The sequence below is a fragment of the Equus caballus genome, chromosome 5 (genome assembly GCF_041296265.1).
Source record: "Equus caballus isolate H_3958 breed thoroughbred chromosome 5, TB-T2T, whole genome shotgun sequence".
In the NCBI taxonomy this organism is placed as follows: Eukaryota; Metazoa; Chordata; class Mammalia; order Perissodactyla; family Equidae; genus Equus; species Equus caballus.
The window spans coordinates 14,413,326-14,435,416 of record NC_091688.1 but is presented as its reverse complement, the minus strand read 5'-3'; the positions used below and the strand labels follow the sequence as shown (position 1 = coordinate 14,435,416).

The window sequence follows — 22,091 nt, the reverse complement described above, 5'->3', positions numbered from 1 at the left end:
CCTAAAACCAGCCTCAGAGCGTGTGTTAAGGTGAGTGGCTGGTGTCTGCTGGGCACAGGACAGCTTACCCTCCCTGGAGGAGGGTGAGCCATCCAGTACCTCCGTAACTTTTTATCCATAATGTCCAACATTCAATTAAAAACAATCATGAGGTACGCTTCCCTTTTCTCCACCTCCCCCACTCCCTGGCCCATGCCAAGAACAGGATCAAATGACAAGATGAACTAGGGAAGGAAAAAAAAAAAAGACAATAAGAACATACCCAAAGCTGATTCAGATATTGACTTTATCTGAAAAAGACTTTAAAATAACTATGATTAACATGTTCAAGAAAGTAGAGGAAGTGACAGGCAAAACTCATAAAAATATGGAGAATTTGAACAGAATTTAAATCTATAAAAAAGAATTAAATGGACATTCTAGAACTGAAAAAATAATATGTTTTAAATTAAGAACTCAATGAGCAGGTTTGACAGCAAACTAGATCCTGTAAAAGACAGGATTAGTGCACTGGAAAAATCAACAGAAAATCTCCAAACTGAGGTACTGCAAAAGAAAGAAAGTAAACAAGAGAACAGAGCCCATGAGGCATGTGGAACTTAGCCAAAAGTTCTAACATATGTATAAGTGGAATGCCAGCAGGAAAGGAGAGAGATAATGAGGAAAAACAATATTTGCTTAGATAAACGGGCCAGAATTTTCTAAAACTGATGAAGGGCATCAATCTTCTGATTCAAGAAGCTCAGTGAACCATAAGCAGGGTAAACCCAAAGGACATAACATCTCAATATATAATTATCAAAGAGCTGAAAGCAAAAGACAGAAAAATCTTAAAAGAAGCCAGAGGAGAAAAAGACATTACCCTCAGAGGAGCAATGCTAACAGACAGCTGACAATTTAACAGAAGCCAGGACAAAATAGAATAACATCTTCAAAGAGTTGAAAGAAAAAAGTGCCAACCTAAAATTCGACACTCAGGGAAAATATCCATCAAAAATAAAGATTAAATTCAGAAATCTGGGAAATTAAACACAGTCCTGAACCACCACTGGGTCCCAAAAATAAATTAAGGAAAATTAGAAAATATCTTGAGACAAATAAAAATGAAACCACAGCATATCAGAATTTATGGGATGTACCAAAAGCTGAAGAGGGACATTTATAGTGATTAATGCCTAGATAAAAAAAGAAGAAAGATCTCAAATAAACAGCCTAACTTAACACCTTAAGGAACTATAAAAAGAACAAACTAAGTCCAAAATTAGCAGAAGGAAGGAAATAAAAATTAGAGCAGAAATAAATGAAACGGAGAATAGAAAAAAAAAATCAATGGAACGAAGAGTTGGTTTTTTGAAAATATAAACAAAATTGACAAACCTTCAGCTTGACTAATGAAGGAAAATAAATAAAATCAGAAATGAAAGAAGAAACATTACAACTGATGCCACAGAAATAAAAAGGGTCTTAAGAGACTACTACAAAAAAATTATACACAAGCTGGATAACCTGGAAGAAATGACAAATTCCTACAGACAACCTACAAAGACTAAAACATGAAGAAACAGAAAATCAGAATAGACCAATAGCAACTAAGGAGATTGAATCAGTAATCAAAAACCTCCCAACAAAGAAAAACCCAGGATCAGATGGCTTCACTGGTGAATTCTACCAAACATGTAAAGAAGAATTAATACCAATCCTTCTCAAATTCTTCCAAAAAACTGAAGAGAAGAAACATTCCCAAGTTCATTTTATGAAGCCAGCATTACCCTGATACCAAAGCGAGACAAAGACACTACAAGAAAGGAACACTACAAGAAAGGAAAACTACAGGCCGTTATCTTTGATGAACACAGACACAAAAATTCTCAACAAAATACTAGAAATCCCAATACAACAGCACATTAAAATAATCATACACCAAGTGAGATTTATCCCTGAGATGCAAGGATGGTTCAACATATAAAAATCAATTAATGTGACACATGACATTAACAGAATGAAGGATAAAAAAAATCACACAATCATCTCAATAGATGCAGAAAAAAGCATTTGACAAATTTCAATACCTTTTCATGATAAAAATTCTCAACAAACTAGGAATACAAAGAAAATTACCTCAAAATAATAAAGGCCATATGAGAAAAGCCTACCACTAACATCACATTCAATGGTGAAAAACTGAAAGCTTTTCCTCTAAAATCAAGAACAAGGTAAGGATGCTCACTCTCACCACATCTATTCAACATAGTACTAGAAGTCATAGCTAGAGCAACTAGGCAAGAAAAAGAAATAAAAGGCATCCATATTGGAAAGGAAAAAGTAAAATTATCTCTGTTTGCAGATGACATAATCTTATACATAGAAAATCCTAAGGTCTCCACCAGTAAATTGTTAGAACTAATCAACAAATTCAGTAAAGTTGGAGAATACAAAAATCAACACACAAAAATCAGTTGCATTTCTATACACTAACAATGAACAATCCAAAAAGGAAATTAAGAAAATAATCCCATTTACAATAGCATCAAAAAAAATAAAATAACAAGGAATAAATTTAACTGAGGAGGTAAAAGATCTGTACACCAAAAATTATAAAACACTGATGAAAGAAATGGAAGAAGACACAAATAAATGGAAATACATTCCATGTTCAGGGATTGGAAGAATTAATATTATTAAAATGTCCATACTACCCAAAGTGATCTACAGATTCAATACAATCCCTATCAAAACATCAAGGGCATTTTTTACAAAAATAAACTTTACCCTAAAATTTGTATGGAACCACAAAGGACCCCAAAAAGCCAAAACAATATTGAGAAAAAAATAAATTGGAGGGATCACACTTCCTGATTTCAAAATATGCTACAAAACTATAGTAATCAACACATTATGGTACTGGCATAAAGACAGACACATAGAGCAATGGAATGAAGAGCCCAGAAATAAAACCACACACATTCAGTCAGCTGATGTTTGATAAGGATGCTAAGAGTACACAATGGAGAAAGGATAGTCCCTTCCACAGATGGTATTGGGAAAACTGGATATCCACATGAAAAAGAATGAAACTGGACCCTTATCTTACACTATAGACAAAAGTCGACTCAAAATGGATTCCAGACTTGAACATAAGACCTGAAACTGTAAAACTCTTAGAAGAAAACATAAGGGAAAAGCTTCATGTCACCGGCCTTGGTAATGATTTATTGGAAATGAAACCAAAAGCACAAGCAACAAAAGCAAAAAGAAACAAGTGGGACTACTTGAAACTAAAAATCTCTTGCACAGCAAAGGAAACAACACAATCACAATGATCATATATTATATGACATGCCCCAAACAGGCAAACCTATAGAAACAGAAAGCAGATTAGTAGTTGCCTAGGACTGTGGGAGGATGGGGAAGGGGTGGGACTGCTCATGGGTACCAAGTTTTTTTTGAAGAGGTGATGAAAATGTTCTAAAATGAATTGTAGTGATGGTTGCACAAGTCTGTGTATATTAAAAATCATCTGCATTGTGCACTTTAAATAAGTGAATTACATGGTATGTAAATTGTATTTCAATAAAGCTGTTATTTCTTAGAAACAAACTACATGAGAAATAAAATATAAAAGTCTATTTTATCCTGAAACTAAATCAACGCTCTCAAGAAATTTACATTTCTGGAACAGACTATTCTATGTAATACAGCATACTTTGAGTGCTCTCACACAAAGTAACCACATTCTGCAGGAAATATATCACTCAGAAGGTTCATCTTCCACAAATCTGCTTTTCAACAAGTCTCCTAGATTTGACTCCTTTATTTTCAATGTAACACGCAAAAGTACAGAGGCCTGATAGCCAAATTTCATGCTTCACACAAATTGTGCTGCTGTTTTCAGGACACTTGATATATTTGAGAAACACAAAAGAAACAGATTTTGTTTCAGGGTTAGTACTTTCTGCCAAAGCAATATTAAAAAAACCTGGCCTAGATGATAGGACAGATACAGAGCTCATGAAAATACTATTTTCTCTATCCCAACATAGAGTTTAATCAATATTTTAATTCTAGCTTCGAGATTTTCTTCTGAAGAGATGAATAACTATATTAAGTTAATTGAAATTAATCTAAAAATCAACTCCATTTTATGTATATGTATTCTACCAAATGCTGAGAGAGAGATCATTAACCAGAATTTTACTTTCTAGAAATGAAAGCACTTGCTCATGAGAACCTGTCACAACATTCATTAGACAGTCACCTTCTGACTCCTGGCTGTGTCTGTACTGTTTTCCCGAGCGCCCAGTCCTTCTGATTTTTGAACTTCTACTTTCATTCCATTCACAAGGCCTGAAGGCTGCCATGAATCATCCCACATATCTTTTGGCATAGAAAAACACCAATCCTAGAGAGAAAAAATTGCAACTATAAACTGAAATATAGTGCCACATGATCCAAACAGAAAATAACTTGGGCAAGGTAAAGGCAAGGCGGCAATGCAAATTACACAGGAAAAGGTATTTATTAACTTTTTATGTCAGTGTGACTTTTCCTTCTTGCTTTATCGGTCCATAACCAACGTCTTGAATTCTTTTGAACACATGGATCTCATAAAAATAAATACAACTCTGTAGTATTTTCCTCAATACTGTTTTCATGGCCAGATGATTCTTAATGACCATCCAGTATTCAAATGGCACAAATAGTGAGGAGCAACTTAACTGTAGATATTTCTTCTTTCTAATAATTGTGGGAAATAAATTTTAGATAGACAGGCCCAATATTAGCAAATATTTTTACTGCAGAGATCCAGACGTTATATTACAAGGCTAATGCAACAAAAATAAAATTAGAGAAAACAGTTTATTTACAGATCCTAAAACCTTGATTAGGTGCCAAGAATAAAACAAAAATCACAATGATTGAAAGGGTAGACAGGTACAATAAGTACATTGTTTATTCTCTCCTGCTTCATCCTGCCCCCCCTCCCTACCACGACCATTTTTGGGGGGAAAAAATGCATTCCTCTGAATTACTGTCTGATAAATCCTTTTGAATTCCAGAATGTATAGCTTTCCTGAGTCTCAGATAATTTACATTTCCTTTTTTTCAGTAGTGATTTGCTTTCTGTTTCCCCAAGGATCTAACCTTCGGTGGCATTTCTTTACAGGATGGATATGGCTTCTTCCCATCAAGGTCTGAGGTAAATAAGTGGGAGGCAGCATCACCTCCGTTTCCCATTTTAGTCTGCAAAAGCAACCAGTTTTCATCCCAAATATCATCATCTATGGTCACTGACTCCAGGCATGGCATTCCAGTGGGGATCTCATCCTGGAATGTATCAGAAGACAAAGAAAAACTTTAATTTACAGTTCCTGTAAAACGAGATTTTAAAATTTAGGTTTACAAATTTCCTGATTCTAGGTAAAGACGGTAGTTTGAATACAGAATTTATTCCCTTCTGAAACATCACTAAAATATAAGTAAAGAGATTTGGGGTATGGTCAAAGAGAACAGAAGAGGAGAAAATACTATCTACATTCTGGATACAGGAAAACAGAAAAGTGACAACTTATTAAGCAGTCTTAAGAAAGTAGAGTCCTGAGCTTGTAGCAGAAAAAAGCAAGCAGCAACCGCAATTGATACCACAGATACTGAAAAAGCTCAGGAATTGCTACTGTGAGGTTTTTGGAAGTGAGAGTGTAAAGTGGGAACGAAAATAAGAGCATTGGTTGAAAGTCTGTGTAAGCAGCAGTCAGATCTCCAGTTACCCTCCCCTATTTCAAGAACCTGGGACACTATGCCTCTTCCTCCTGCAGGAAGACTAAAGGGTCTTCTGGAGGGTAGAACTGAGGGTGGAGCAAGCATAATAAAAAGAGTGGAATTAAGTGAAAGTTTCTATACTGAATATTGAGATTCCTGACTCTCCTTTCAATAGCAGGGCAGAGATGAGAATAAAGAATGCATGAACTTGAAGACAGTTCCATAGAAATTATCTAATCTGAACAATAGAGAGAAAAAAATTGGGAAAAAAATAAACAAACAAACAGAGCCTCAGGGACCTGTGGGACAATATCAAAAGGTTTTAACATTTGGGTCATTGGAGTCACAGAAGGAGAAGAGGAAGAGCGAAGTGCAGAAAAATTATTTGAAGAAATATGTCTGAAAACTTTCCAAATTTGGTGAAAGACATAAGCCTACAGATTCAAAAAGCTTAGCAAACCTCAAACAGGATAAACCCAAAGAAATCCATGCCTAGATTGATTATAATCAATCTGTTGAAATCTAAAGACAAGCTTCTTGAATGTAGTGAAAGAAAAATGACACATTATTACAGAGGAACAATTCCAGTACTGCATATTTTGCATCAGAAATAATGAAAGCAAAAAAGAAGAAGAATGAAATTTTTAAAGAGCTGAAAGAAAAGAACTGGCAATCTAGAATTCTACATCCAGCAAAAATATTCTTCAAGAATGAAGATGAATAAATTCACTCTCAATGAATAAAACTAAAAGAATTCACCGTCAGCTGGCCTGCCCTAAAAGAATTGCTAAAAGAAGTTCTTTGGCCAGAAAGGGGATGGTACCAGAAAGAAACTGGAATATCAGAAACCAAGGAAGAACAACAGAAATAGTAAATATCAGGGTGAATAGAACAGACTATTATTTTCCTCTTGAATTTTTTAGAATAAGTTTGAAGGTATAAAGCAAAAAAATACAACATTATAAATTCTCAACATATATAGATGTTATACGTAAGTACAGCAGAAAGGAAGGCAGTAAGGAGTACACGGTGGTAAGATATCTACCTTCCACTCGAAGTGGTAAAATACCAATTAATTCCTAGAGTAACCAGTGAAAAAACTATACAAATAGCGATAATAAAAATATAATAAAAATTTAAAAATAATAAAGTAATAGACCTAAAATCAAAACATATCCATAATTATATTAAAGGTAAATGGTCTAAACATAGTAATTAAAACTCAGATTGCAAGGGGCCGGCCCCGTGGCCAAGTGGTTAAGTCCGCGTGCTCTGCTTCAGTGGCCCAGGGTTTCACCGGTTCGGATCCTGGGCATGGACATGGCACTGCTTCTCAGGCCATGTTGAGGTGGCGTCCCACATGCCACAACTAGAAGGACTCACAACTAAAAGAAATATACAACTATGTACTAGGAGGATTTGGGGAGAAAAAGCAGGAAAAAAAAACCCAACTCAGATTGTCAGAACGGATAAAAAACATGACCAAACTATATGTTTTCTCAAGAAACGTACTTCAACTATAAGGATGTTAGAAGTAAAAGGATGGAAGAAGATATACCATGCAAACACTCAAAAAAATAAAGCTGGAGTGGCTATAATGCTATCAGACAATGTAGGCTTCAGTGCAAAGAAAATAATCATGGATAAAGAAAAACATCTCATAATGATAAAAGGGTCAATTCACCAAGAAAACATAATCCTAAATGGATAGCGCCTAACACTAGAGCCTCAAGATAAAGAAAAAAGCTGACTGGAAGAAAGGAGAAAATAGACAAAATAAAGATTGTGGCTGGTGAATTCAACGTTCTTCTCAGTAATCAATAAACTAGTAGACAGCAAGGATATAGAAGAACTGAATGATAACACCAATCAACTGGATCTAACTGACATCAATAGAACATTCTACCGAACAACGCCTACATTCCAGGAACCAGAGCCCTCCTGGAGGGCCCCCTTGTTCCCTCAGACTGCAAAGTCTCTATGCTAATTCTCCCACAAGAAGACAGCTGGGTTGGCCAAGCCCAGGACTGTTATCATCATAAGTGCTGGCACATAGCCCAGACAAGGAGCCTTAAGGACACATGGTTTAAAGGGCATGTAGGCTAGTGCCCCTATATTATCCACCATTCTTATTCAGATTTCCCCAGTTTTACTTGTGCTTATTTGTGTGTGCGTGTTATTTAGTTCAATACAGTACTGACATGTGTAGGTTCGTGTATCCAACAGTGTAGTCAAGGTGATGAATAAATCTATCATCACAAGGTTCCCTTGTACTGCCCTTTTATAGCCACACCCACCTTCCTTCTACCAGCCCTCTCCTCACCATCCCTGATCCCTGGCAACCACTGATCAGTTCTCCATTTATAATATTTTGTCATTTTAAAAATGCTATGTAAATGAAATCATGTAGTATGTGACCTTTTGAAACTGGCTTTTTTCACTCAGTGTAATTCCCTGGAGATTCATGCAAGTTGCTGCGTGTATCAACAGTCTGTTCCTTTTGTTGCTGAGTAGTAGTCCATGGCATGTGTGTGTCACAGTGTGTTTCACCATTTGCCCATTGAGGCTGTTCCAGTTTTTAGCTATTGCAAATGAAGCTGCTGTGAACACCTGCTTACAGGTTGTTGTGTGAATGTAGTTCTCTGGAATAAATGCCCAGGAGTGCAATTGCTCGGCTGTATGGTAATTTCATGGTTAGTTTCAGAAGAAACTATCATCCTGTTTTCCAGAGTGCCTGTACCATTTTACAGTCCCTTCAGCAATGTATTGAGAAATCCAAGCCCACCAGACGAGATGCCCAACAATGGTAATACATCAACTGAATGAACGTGAGAGGCGTACCCAACCCAGTGCATATCAGAGGCTGACAAAAGGACGTGATGTGACAGTACATCTACAGACAAGAGCTAATCAAGGAGAGTCACTACAACCACAGATGGGCACTCCAAACAACTTGCTTTTTCCTCTGCCACAAGAGCTCCCTACTGAGACCCACACAGTCACTTGGTCCTGGGATGGGCAGGTGGTGCCCCACTGGTGTGGTCTCACAGCCCCCTGGAGAAGAGAGTTAAAATTGGGTATCACAGTAACAACTTCAGTTCCCCAAGGTACATTCATCCTTTCCCTCTGGTGTGTCTTGTTAGGCAGTTATGACCTCACTGTTTTAGTTCCCTTTAAACATCTTACTTTTTGCCCTTAGGACAACATCTGCCAACCTTTTCACTGCTTGGACACGCACCATTGCTGACATACAAAACCACTCCAACTTCTGGGTGTGCAGCGAGCTGCCTCTCTTCAACCATGGGGTTACCATGGCGTCTCCAAGCTGCCAATGCCTCTGTCTGGAGAGCCCTGCAAGAGTGGAGGAACGTTGTGCACTTTCCCATTTCTACTCCCCTCCTGCCAAGTAACCTGTCCTTGCTTTTTACTACTTCTTTTATTTTCGTGTTGTGCTCTCTATTGCTGTGGAGGACTCTGGCTACAATGCTCCTCTCTGTGTCTGGCTCAAGGGAAACTGTGGAAGACTGGCACGATGAGACTGTAAGGGCCACCTGGACACATGAGGGGTGAAATGTAGGGGCACTAGCCAACGTGCCCTTTAAACCATGTGTCCTTGAGGCTCCCTGCCTGGGCTATGTGCCAGCACTCATGATGATAAGAGTCCTGGGCTTGGCAAAGCCAGCTGCTTTCTTGGGGGAGAGTTAGCACAGAGACCCTCGCAGTCTGAGGGAACACAGACGCTCTCCAGGAGGGCTCAGGCACTTGGAAGACAGGTCACACAGGGACAGTCCCCGTTGACAAGCAGGCAGCCTTTGTTCCTCTGCCTACTTAAGCGAGCTTCTCTCAGGGGGAGATAGCAGGTGCACGTTGCCAGTCCAGCTGGGTGCCACTAGACCTTCCCTGCAAGTCAGTCCCCAGTAAACCCATATGTCTTATTCACTGTCTCTGGGTCTTTTCTTTGGTCTCTCAGCAACCTATCCCACACCCCTCACCCAGCTGGGCACGTGGCGGGACAACTGTATCAATATCAATATCCTGGTTGTGATAGTATACTACAGTTTTGCAAAGTGGGACCATTAGGGGAAGTGGGTAAAGACTACATGGGATCTCTGTATTATTTCTTATAACTGCCCACGAATCTTCAGTTATCACAATAAAAATGTCAGATAGAAAATAAAAAAGAAATAAATTAAATTCTACATTCTCTTTTCCAGAAAACAGAAGAGGGAGGAACACTTGTGGACTCATTTTATGAGGCCAGCTTCACCCAGGAACTAAAACCAGGCAAGGACAGTACAAGAAAACTACAGTCCAATATCCTTCATGAAAACAGATGCAAAACTCTTCAACAAAATATTAGTGAATGGAATCCAGCAATATATAAAGAATAATAAACCATGACCAAGTGGGGTTTATCCCAGGAATGCCAGTCTAACTCAATATTTGAAAAGCAATTAATATAATACACCCTATTAATAAAGGAGAAAACATGATCACATCAATACATGCAGAAAAATCATTTAATAAAATTCATAGCCACACGCACATGATAAAACCTTTCGGCAGGATAACAAAGATGTTCTCTCTCATGACTCCTGTTCAACATCATATCTGAAATCCTAGCCAGTGTAATAAGAAGTCAGGAAGAAAGATAAAGATGTACAGATTAGTGAGGAAGAAATAAAACTGCCCTAATTAGCAGACAACATTATTGTCTACGTAGAAAACCCTAAAGAAATCTACAAAATACCTCAAAGGACTGAAAAGTAAGCTTAGTTAGTTCACAGGATACAAGGTGACAACACAAGAATCAATTTCTACATACTAGCAATGAAAATAGGGAAAGTGAAATAAAAAGATGTCATTTATAAGTGCTCCCAAAATAAATGAAATACTTAGGTATAACGCTAACAAAACATGTTCTGTATACTGAAAATTTTAACACCATAATGAAGGAATAAAAGATAATCTAAATAAATTAGATATACTGTGTTCACAGATTAAAGACATTAATTCTCCTCAAGTTTATCTATAGACTTAATGCAATTCCAACCAAAATCCTATAGATAAGTTGATTCTAAAACTTGAAAGGAAAAGGAACTAGAATATTAGAAACAATTTTGCAAAAGAAGAATCAAGTAGGAGGAATCATACTACGTGATTTTAAGAGGTATTATAAATCCACGCTAATCAACACAGCGTGGTACTGGTGAAGGGACAGACACATAGATCAACGGAGCAGAACAGGGTCTAGAAACAGACTCACAAATACAGACAACTGATTTTGGTAAGTCTGCAAAGACAGTTCAATGGAGAAAGCATAGTCTTCTCAACACGTGGTGCTAGAACAATTGGACATCCATATGCAACAAAATGAACCTTGATCTAAACCTCACATCTTCTACTAAAATTAATTCAAGATGTCTTGACATTGAAAACACTGTACATGAAAGAAAAAAACTGATAAACTGGACTTTCTCCGAATTAAAAACTTTTGCTGTATGAAAGACACTATTAAGAGAATGAAAGACAAGCTACAAGTGGGATAATACATTTGAAAATCACGTATCTGACAAAGGACCAGTATCCAGAATACACAGAGAACTCTCAAAACTCAACGTAAGAAAACAAAAACCCAATCAATCAAAAAATGGGCAAAAGACTTGAACAGACATTTCACCTAGAAGTATGTATGGACAGCAAGTAAGCACATGAAAAGATATTCAAAATCATAGCCATTAGGGAAATGCAGAGTAAAGCTACAGTGATACCACTACCCACCTGTTAGAATGGCTAAAAATAAGAATTACTGACAAGCCCAAGCGCTTTTTAAGATATGGAGCAACAGGAACTTGCACATTGCTGGTGGGAAAGCAAAATGCTACAGCCAGTCCACAGAACAGTGGGACATATACTTACCACATCACCCAGTAATCCTATTCCTGATTATGTTTATATGAAACCCTGCATAAGCACATTTACAGAAGCTCTATTCAAATTACCAAAACCTGGCAACAACCCAAATGTCCTCCCACGGGTGAATGGATATATAAACTGTGGTATAGCCATACGACAGAACGCTACTCATCATCAAAAGAAACGAACTACTGATACGTGCAGCAATCTGGATAAATCTCAAAAATTTATATTGAATGAAAGAAGCCAGTCTCAAAAAGCTACATACCATATGATTCCACTTATATGACTGTCCTAAAAATGGTAAAATTATGGTGACAGAAAACAGATCAATGATTGCTGGGGTTAGGGATTTGGGGAGATGGTGATTATGAAACGGTAGCACCAAGGAGTTTTTTTTTCAGGTAATGGAACCATTCTTCATCTTATGGTGGTGGTCACACAAATGGTGTATGGTCACACAAATCTATACACGTACTAAAATTGATAGGATGGTATTCCAAAAAGAAAGTCAATTTTACTGTATGTTGATTTAAAAAACGATTAACACCAGAGAAAATAAAAGTTATGAAGGAAAGGAGAAGTTGCCATAACATACTACTTGACTGTGAATAGCATTTACAGAGTCGTAATAATGTAAATATTGAATGGTGCTCTAATAGAAAGTTTGATAGAACTATATTAGTAAGATGGTGGAAGGGGACAGAAAGGGTATGTTTGTGTATGGTGAGGGTGAAGGGATGAAAGAACCAACCCTCCTCCTTCACAGTGGGAAAACCATGCAAACTTAAAACTGAAAAATCAGAAAATAACAACATAAGCATGTTATGTAATGAAAGAAACAGAGGTAAATTCCAAAAGCAGCAGCTAAAAGAGATGAAAATGGTTGTTCTGTGAAACAGGAAATGTAGGGGAAGGGGTTATGGGGGACTATAACCTATATGAACATAAACATTTGATTAAGACAAAAATAAGAGGGACAGCTCCACGGCCGAGTGATTAAGTTTGTGCACTCCACTTCGGCGTCCCAGGGTTCCCTGGTTTGGATCCTGGGTGCAGACCTACAGACTGCTCATCAAGCCATGCTGCGGCAGCATCCCATACAGAAGAACTGGAATGATCTACAAGTAGGATAGACAACTACGTACTGGGGCTTTAGGGAATTAAAAAAAAGAGGAAGATTGGCAATAGATGTTAGCTCAGGGCCAACCTTCCTCAGCAAAAAAAATAAATAAAATAAAATAAAATATATTCTCCAAAAAAGTTGTCAACATTTTTCCTGATGGGTTTTCCTAGTATTGTTTCTCAATACTAGTTTCTAATCACCGCATAATTCTTGAAGACTACCCAAAGATGCGGGATAGTAACAACACATCAAAGCCAGTTAATGCCTTTTCATTTTTGTGATCAAAGCCATGTTGCTTCAACTTTGGTCTCGGTGACCGCTAAAGAGGGAATTTGTAATTCATCTGTGGGGGGTGCTCTGACAGTACTGAAAGCAGCAGGGTTAAGAGCTATTTTATTCTAGTCCCCTTCACTTATGAAGTAATTATACTAATTACATTTTCAAAAAACTGTCTTTCTGGGGTTGGCCCCTTGGTATAGTGGTTAAGTTTGGCGTGTTCCACCTCAGCAGCCCTGGTTCGCAGGTTTGGATCCTGGGTGCAGACCTACACCACTCATGAGCCATCCTGCAGCCACGACCCACATATAAAGTGGAGGAAGACTGGCTCAGGGCTAATCTTCCTCAAGCAAAAATGAGGAAGATTGGCAACAGAGGGTAGCTCACGGCTAATCTCACTCAGCAAAAAAAACCCCAAAAAACAAACTATCTTCCCTTCTCCTACCTCATTTTCTTCCTTTGGATCCTTTAACCTGGGGATGCACCACTTTGGATCTTCTTCACAGCTCTTATCTTGGGTTTTCAAAGAACTGAATTCAGAATCCTTTGGCTCCTTTGACTCAGATTTAAGGCGACTGAAAGCCTTCTCATCCTTAATATCTTGCTAATAGATATGAAAAAAGAAATTATTTTATTTTCTGTACTAATGCTGTTTCCAAAATCTATGTGTCTATCAACTCTGGGGGGGAATTTTTTGCTATGGTTCATACAAATGCTACATTATTTTCTAACTCTGTCCATGACCCTAGGTCTTCCCATCCTGCTAAACCAGTTCAAGCTGACAAACACTTATTGAGCACATAGTACAAAAGGTGTAGCTCTGTGGATATAAGCAGGAATCCTTTAGAGGTCCCACCTCTAAAGGAACGCAGAATATAGAAGACACACAATCAGAGAACCACAGCACAACCTTCCATGTCGAGCCAGCAGAGAGAGATGATGAAAATATTACCGGGGGAGGAGGATGTCAAGAAGACACAGTGAAGGAGATAACACACACTAGCTGTTGGGATGCTTAAAAGAAAAGGAATTACAGGGAGCCAGGTGTACAGATGTAGGTGTATGCGTGTGCAGCATACGGGAGTCTTGATACGTTAAAATATAGGCTGGAGTGGAATAGGGGAGTTTTAAGTCATCTCTTTTGCAGAAAAGCTTGCCTTATTTCATTCTCTGGACTGAACTATGATTGTCTGAAGACATCAACAGAATAATGATAGGATATTTAAAAATTTTTAAGGTTGAATTCAAGAACCAGGCAATATAACTGTTCTAGTCAAATAATAACTAAGAAAAATTCAGGCTTCAGAGAGAGTTACAGGCCAAACAAGCTCAATTAATTTTAACGTAAACCAGAAATCTAAAATCCTTATGTTGTTTTAAACATGCAGCAGTAAACACTCAAACCTATTTTTCAGAGCAGGTTAATCTCCCACTAGTCAAAATGGCTTTCCTTTTTATCTTTTCTAGTAATTAGTATATGTGTACGAAAGAAGTAAGGTCATCTCTATAATTTTATTTTCACAGTCAGATATAGAAAACATACTTAAAACAAGATTTTCATATTTTATTCAAAGGAAATAAAAAGCCTTGCTCTGTCCAAAAAAACATTTTTGGCTCTCAAACTCAACACATCCTATATTCTTAGCCTAGTACTTCTGGTCATGAAGAATGTAAGACTCAGAAGACATGTCTATTTGTTCATTTGTTGAAAAATCATTTAAGTTCTTACTATGTGCTTCACTTTACTCATATCTAAAATGGGGATAAGAAACTACCAACCTGGTCAAGTGCTTGTGAAGATTAAACTAACTAGCACATGTGAGCACTTAGAACAGTACCTGCCACGTAGTGCAAGTTCGGTAACTGTTGCTGTTGTCGATATTTTTTTATTACTACTACTGTGGGCTGGAATAATATATAATAAAAAAATTATTATTGTTATTACTGTGGGTGGGAGTTGTCAAAAGGTTTAGAGAGAAAGCAAGAAGTGAGAACAGCTGAAGAAGAACCTGAGCGCAGAGGGCAGATGAAGAGCGTCTGGACAGGCGCAGGTGAAGGCACGGCCGCACCAGGGGAGCAGGGGAACCGACTGTCGGAGGGAACCTCACAGGGAGAAGCGGGACTGAAGCAAAGGGGTAAACCAGCAAACAACGCGAGACGAGGGAACTGGGAAGATCACTGCGTAAAGTTTCCAAACTTTCATGGGTTTGGAAAGCCTCAGTTTCCTTATCTATAAAATAAGGACAATTATAGTCACTATGTTACAAGGATTTTTATGAAGATTAAATAACGTATCATATTTAAAGTGTTTGGCATATAGTAAGTACTCCCTAAATGTTAACAATTATAAAAACATTTGTAAAAACCTCTTACCAGGGTATACAGTTCACTCTCTTTTGACTGTGGACTTATCTCTCGGTCTTCATGAAAATAGTGCTGCTGGGAAAGATAACCCAGGTCTGTCAAGCCCACGTCCTCCGGCCCCGCGCTGGACTCAGTGTATAAAGCTAAAGGGTTGAGTTCTCTGAAACCCTAGGATTAAAAAGAGAAGGAAGGGTTTAATTACTCAGAGGAAAAGTGAAACAGTCAGCACTTCATAATTTTCAAATGTTGTGGAAATGTATTATCTTCTAAAATTTTTTCTATATTGATGATATTCGATATTGTTTTTCCTAGTCACAAAAATTATCTACATCAATATTAACAGTGATGTAGACATTGCTATCAATAATTACAAAATAAGAACATGTTCTTCTCTAAGACCTCAGAGAATTAAATACTTTGGGGTGAGACAGAATCCTCAATCAATTATTTAAAATAAAAATATTCACATTCTAAAGGACAACAAGCCAAATGTAGTTTTCTGTGGTCTCCTGAAAATTAAGAGAATGCTCTGCATTAAGAAGGTGGGAATCTCACAGATGTCTCTAAGATTAAACAATAAATCAAATAACCTTCTGTATTAAATTCGGTTATACCTTGAAGTGTTGAGATTCAATGAAATACGTTACAAAATACATCCAGAGAGCTCTACCTTAGAAGGGACATTTTCCCGGCACACGATAGCATGGCCCTCTAGCCTCAAGACATGATGGAAATAGACGTCTTCGTTTGAGGATGTATCACACAGAAAAATGTTGAGGATTCCGTCTACATATTCATCCACTACCCCCACTAATGGCTTCAAGCCACACAACTTCTGGAACTGCAAAACAGCTCTCGATGTCCAATGTTCCTGAAATATAACCAAGATACGGATTCAGATGAGAAATTCAAACCATATACAAAAATGAATTCCTAATGAACTAGAGAGTGTGGTGTAAAAATAAAACTGTAAAAGTACTAGAATAACACATTGGAAGATGCTTACAATTTGGGGATGAGAAAGTCAGAATAAAGGAAAAATGATAAAAAATGTGATTATAGAAAAAATTTTTTTTATTTATGTGGTGAAAAACTTTCATTTTCAGAAATCGTTCAGTTAGATTATTGCACCAACCTTCCCACAGAAACAACTAAAATTTCTAGATAAAATATTTCCACAAAAAGTATCAAAGAACTAACAAGAGAATAACAAATTATCAGGCCAGAATTAAAAGCAAGAGTTCCCACTACTTTTGCCTTAATGTATCTGTCAATCCAGGCAAATGCGAACTTTGGTTTCGGTGGCTTCACAGGTCAATGGAGACAGAAATCAAAGCCACTATCCACCCACGGTAGGGGGAGAGGAGCACTTTTCTTCATTAAGTCGAGTCCCTGTAGGGCTACACGTTCAGGAGAAGGGGAGAAAGAAAGGAACCAGCCCTCGTATGGATCTGCAGCTCAATTTCACATCACCTGGGTGGTACACAAATCCTCAGGTTGTGCAGTTAAATTAACATGGTTCCAGACTGGTAGTATTCCTAGGTACCTGGCAGAAGCGAACATAAATCTCTCTAGAGGTAGGCAATCTCAGCCTATATTATTCAACCATTCTTATAAATAATTTTTACAAAGAGAGTGAGCAGTACGTAGGCAAAGATAAAAAGCATACAAAGAGGGGCCCGCCTGGTGGCGCAGCGGTTAAGTGCGCATGTTCTGCTGTGGCGGCCTGGGATTCACTGGTTTGGATCCCGGGTGCGGACATGGCACCACTTGGCAAAAGCCATGCTGTGGTAGGTGCCCCACATATAAAGTAGAGGAAGATGGGCATGCATGTTAGTTCAGGGCCAGTCTTCCTCAGCAAAAAGAGGATTGGCAGCAGTAAGCTCAGGGCTAATCTTCCTCAAAAAAAAAAGAAAAGAAAAAAAATCTCTTCAAAGTAGGAGATGCAAGGTGAGAAAAAGAATAGGCAAGCCAATAATTTTTCCCTGGGGCCACTGGGTTCTCCCCAGAGCCTGCCAAGTTTAGCTGTCATCTAGGGACCTGGGCAGACTGAACACACTGACTTTGGAACTCCCCCATTCCGTGGCTCCCTCCCTTCAAGTATTTCCCCCTAACTTCTGGTTGTTCTGGCAATCCCAAAAAATATCCTCTAACTCTTCAAGTCAGCAAGGCTGTAGACTGGGGAGCGACCTCGGGAAAGAAGCTGAAAAATCCCTGATTTTCCCGACTGCAGTTTGACTTCCAAAGGAGACCTTTGCTTTTCTCCTGCTTTGGATTTTGTCTAAGAGAGTATTAGTCCACTATGCTACTCTATTGCTAATCTGCCATTATCAAATGCATTAACTACTTTTTTGTTTTTTTGCCAAGGAAGCTTTCACCCTGAGCTAACATCTGTTGCCAATATTCCACTTTTTGTATGTGAATGGCCACCACAGCATGGCCACGGATGAGTGTTGTAGCTCCGTGCCCAAGAACCGAACCTGGGCCACCAAAGTGGAGTGTGCTGAACTTAACCACTAGGCCACCAGGGCTGGCCCTACATTAACTATTTTTGAAACCAGAAAAAAGACATAGAAAAAAAGTGAGATACAGTCATTCAGTTAGAAACATGTACTGAGCACCTACCATGCACAAGCATTGATGTAGGCACTGGAGATACGGCGGTGAACGAGACAGACAATGTCCCTGATCTCAGCAGCTCACACTGCTGTATGAGAACAAATAATCAAGATAATACCAGATAGTGTTATGAAGATAAAACAAAGTGACAAGGAACGACTGAAGTGGACAGGACCACTTTAAGTTGGCTGGTCAAGGAAGTCCTTCTTGGGGAAATAACACTTGGGCTTAAATCTGAATGACAAGGAGTCAACCATGAGAATTCTTTGAATAAGCTATTCTAGTGATCACAGTGGGCAAAAGCCCTAAGGCAGAGGCAGTTTAGGAAGGAAACAGGAAAACACAACAAAGAGAACCAAAACTGGAAGCCATCTGGCTGACTTGAGAATAATGCACATAGGCTACAAGTGGGTCACAAAGCCAGCCCCGAGCTGCCTGAGGGAAGGGGTAAAAGGAAAACTACTTGGGGCTAAAATGCACTCTAGAAAACAATCCTGAATACTGACTTGCACAAAAACCATACTTTGCACACATTGTTTATAATTCTCAAAAGCCAGAAGCAGACTGAATGTCTACCGATAAAGGGATACGCAGGCTACGACGTCTATTTACCCAACAGATTACTATCAATCTATTAAAATTGAGAACTATAATAATGTATAAATGTATTTATGCTATAATGCTGAGTGAAAAAGCAGAACACAAAATAATGATTACTATTTTATACAACCCTGAAAACCCTACAAAAGCCCTTACCCCCAATATCCAATAAACTAAACTGAAAGAAACACATCAAATTTCTGAATTGAACACATTTGAGTAGTGGAACTATAGGTAACATTTTTATCGTGTTTTCCAGATAAAAAAAAATTTTAAAGGAATAATCCATGCATATGTAAGCAACTGATAAGTTATTTAGGTTCAGCAGACAAATACGGTACAATTAATGTGTATAATTAAGAGTTGCGAGGGAAAAACATAAAATTAGGTGCATAATTATAACTACACAAACAAATGTTTCTGTATGGATGAAAATGCCTCCTGCTCCACCCCACTCCAATCATCTCCCACACTGATGTCACTAGAGAATTCTTTAAAAAACATATCTGACTGTGGCAGTTCTCTATTTGCCCCCTTTAGTTGCTCCCCAGGAGCTAAAGGACAATGTCCAGATTCCTGAACACAGATATGGATCTCCCCGTTAGATTCCTGCCTATTTCTCTGACATCATTCGCCACGCACCAACTCCAGCTCATTCTGTATCATGTAGCCAAACAGGTCCACTCAAGATTTTTCAAATTTGAGATGTTTAACGCTGCTCTCCCTTTGCCTGGAATGTCTTTCTTCTCTTTTTTGTCCAGGTAGAGTCCTTATCTTCCTTCAAAGTTCCACTCAAACGCCACCTCTATGATGGGGCCTTCCCTGATTGCCCTGAACGGGGATGAGCACTCTTCCTTTTGCAACTCCACCATACACTATAAAAATCTCTGTAGCAAACATGACACAGCACAATTATTTTTGTCTACATGTCCATCTTCCATACTGTGTACAATGATTTCTTTGATGGCTCATTCCATGTTTTATTTTTGTATCCTGAGAACCCAAATTGTTCATGGCATCAAATGTTTGCTGATTAAATGAGAAACAAGCAGAAGCCGGCCCAGTGGCACAGTGGTTAAGGTCGTGTGCTCTGCTTTGGTGACCCAGGGTTCGTGGGTTTGGATCCTGGGGGTGGATCTACGTACCACAGGTCAAGCCATGCTGTGGCAGTGTCCCACATGCAAAGCAGAGGAAGACTGGCACAGATATCAGCTCAGAAACAATCTTCCTCAAGCAAAAAAGAAGAAGACTGACAATAGAAGTTAGCTCAGGGCCAATCTTCCTCACTACAAAAGAATAGAGAAACAGCAAACATACCTCTACTGGTCTCACCCAAGCCAAAGAACAAGGGATAGCCTGAGCTGGAAGCTTTGTGTAGCAGCACCTGCAACAGATAATCAAATACATGAATATTTAACCACACTTTAAAACTGCATTTTATGGAATCTCTAATCCATTTCTTGATTCTAGCTATCCATGCCATTCTGGAGTGTTCTATTCATGCATTTTTAGATTAATATCTTACACTTTAAAGCAATCTAAGAAATAAAATTGTAAAACATAATAGTCTTTGAAAACCATGCAACTAAAATATAGGTAGGAACGGTTCAACCCTCCTGCTGTATAAATGTGACTCTTAGCTTGACACAAGAATCATTTCCTTAACAAGAGACTGAAATTTAGTCCATGGCCCATTCAGATTCACAGTCATGTGAAAGAAGACACGAGAGAGTCTAATCAAACTGTGAACCTAAACAACCATTTGCTAAGCATGCACTAAGAAGAAAGAGGGACGGAAGGGAGGGAAGGACGGAGAGAGGAAGGCAAGAGGAAAAGAAGAGCGATCCTAACGCCACAGAGCTTCAGCATTGTGATTCAGAACTTAAGCTGTCCTTGTTAAACGTGTTAACTCACTTGAGGAACCTCAGGGCAGACTTCTGAACAGTTCCGATGTTTCCAAAGTCTGGGTAGAACACTTCGACTTCCTGTTTCCCCAGGACTCGATGGATAATGACCCGATACCACCACTTATCCTCAGAAATCTTTACACAACAGAGATGTCCTGGTTGGATAAAATATTCTGGCATGGCATATCGATCAGAAACCAGCTGATTAGAATAACAGCGCCTGTGGAATTCCATAACACAGAAACCCATAGGGGAAGAAAAAGTCAAAGATGATTTTTATTGATGTATCAAGAGCAGCAAAATCTTGGCAAAAAGCAAAGATAACATCCCCACTTTTTCTGATTTATTAAGGCTTATTAATACCAATTAATTTTATTTTCCTTTTTCTTATCCAAATCCTTTCTCCTCACCAACAAACTTCTTCAAATAGAAAGTTACACACTCATTTTATCCCATGTTCTCTGCTGAACATAATGTAATCCAACTTCACTCCCCAGCACTTCCTAAAATGGACGTTTTTAGGACATCAATGGCCAGTTAATTCCCAAATCCAATAGCCCTTCTCCTCAGCTTTCAACACACTTGCTCTGTGCTGCATGATCCCGATCTTGCCCTCTTCCAAACTCTCTCCTACTTAATTTCCAGACACTATTTTCTCCTACTTCTCCTGTGTCAAGAACTATTCCTTTGTTGGCTCTGCAACTGCTTTAACAGCTTGGTTTCTCTGGGGTCTTACCTTTCGGACATATAATAAGAGCTCAGGCTTTGCAACCAGTAACCTGGGTTCACATCCTGACTCGAGAGTTTACTAGCTGTGTGGCTTTGTCTTTCTCTGCTTCAGTTTACTTGGTGAAGATGGGGATGATGATGATAAAATCTTAGTTAAATAATATGAATGTTTAGCAGAGTCCAAAAATAGTAAGCACTCAAATATTAATCATTTATCATTATTCTTGCTGTAGAGCATCTCATCAATTTTCATGTGTTATACGACTACTGATAAAGTGATGATTCTCCATCTCTCTTTAGACCCTGCATCTCTCTGAGCTTTAAAACTTTATTTCCAACTATATGGAAAAGATGTTAGTTGTCCCCTAACTTCCATTCTCCTCTCTTTTTCCCCTAGTAATAGAATCCCCAATTTTAACTGAGTAGACGGCCATTCCGATTTCCCAGGCTCCCTTGCATCTAGATCTGGCTATGTGAACACTAAGTTCTACTAGTAGGATGTGAGAAAAAACAAAGCATGTATGCTTAAGATGGTAAATTTTATCTGTCTTTTACCACAATTAAAAAAAGTAAAGTGTGAAAATTCCAACTGGTGTCTTTCAAAGAAAAGGGCATGCCTCCAACCCCCCTACCTTCTTCTTTTTCCCCGTCATTCTGGCTGAAATGAGGGCCCAGTGGATGTGGTGGTGAACTATATCCTAGGCCATGTGGATGAGGCTACACATTGTCTGGGGCAGTAAGACAGAAAATACTTGTATCCCTAACACCATGGAGCTACCTTATCAGCCCGTATTGCT

General features: G+C 38.5%; 1 protein-coding gene across 16 annotated transcripts in view; it reads right to left on the bottom strand.

Moving 5' to 3' along the window:
* Positions 1 to 22,091, bottom strand: part of TDRD5 (tudor domain containing 5) — an 82,923-nt gene that overhangs the window by 19,258 nt on the left and 41,574 nt on the right. For 12 of the 16 annotated variants that reach the window (XM_023640638.2, XM_070267812.1, XM_070267804.1 and 9 more), the window contains 7 exons: positions 20,573 to 20,785; positions 19,976 to 20,042; positions 16,110 to 16,310; positions 15,449 to 15,607; positions 13,521 to 13,679; positions 5,143 to 5,325; positions 4,256 to 4,399 (listed from right to left, as the gene is read on the bottom strand). In XM_023640638.2, the coding sequence (XP_023496406.2) occupies positions 4,256 to 4,399; positions 5,143 to 5,325; positions 13,521 to 13,679; positions 15,449 to 15,607; positions 16,110 to 16,310; positions 19,976 to 20,042; positions 20,573 to 20,785 (1,126 nt within the window). The remainder of the gene's footprint in view (positions 1 to 4,255; positions 4,400 to 5,142; positions 5,326 to 13,520; positions 13,680 to 15,448; positions 15,608 to 16,109; positions 16,311 to 19,975; positions 20,043 to 20,572; positions 20,786 to 22,091) is intronic. The other 4 variants (XM_070267813.1, XM_070267807.1, XM_070267806.1 and 1 more) reach the window with 1 other exon arrangement.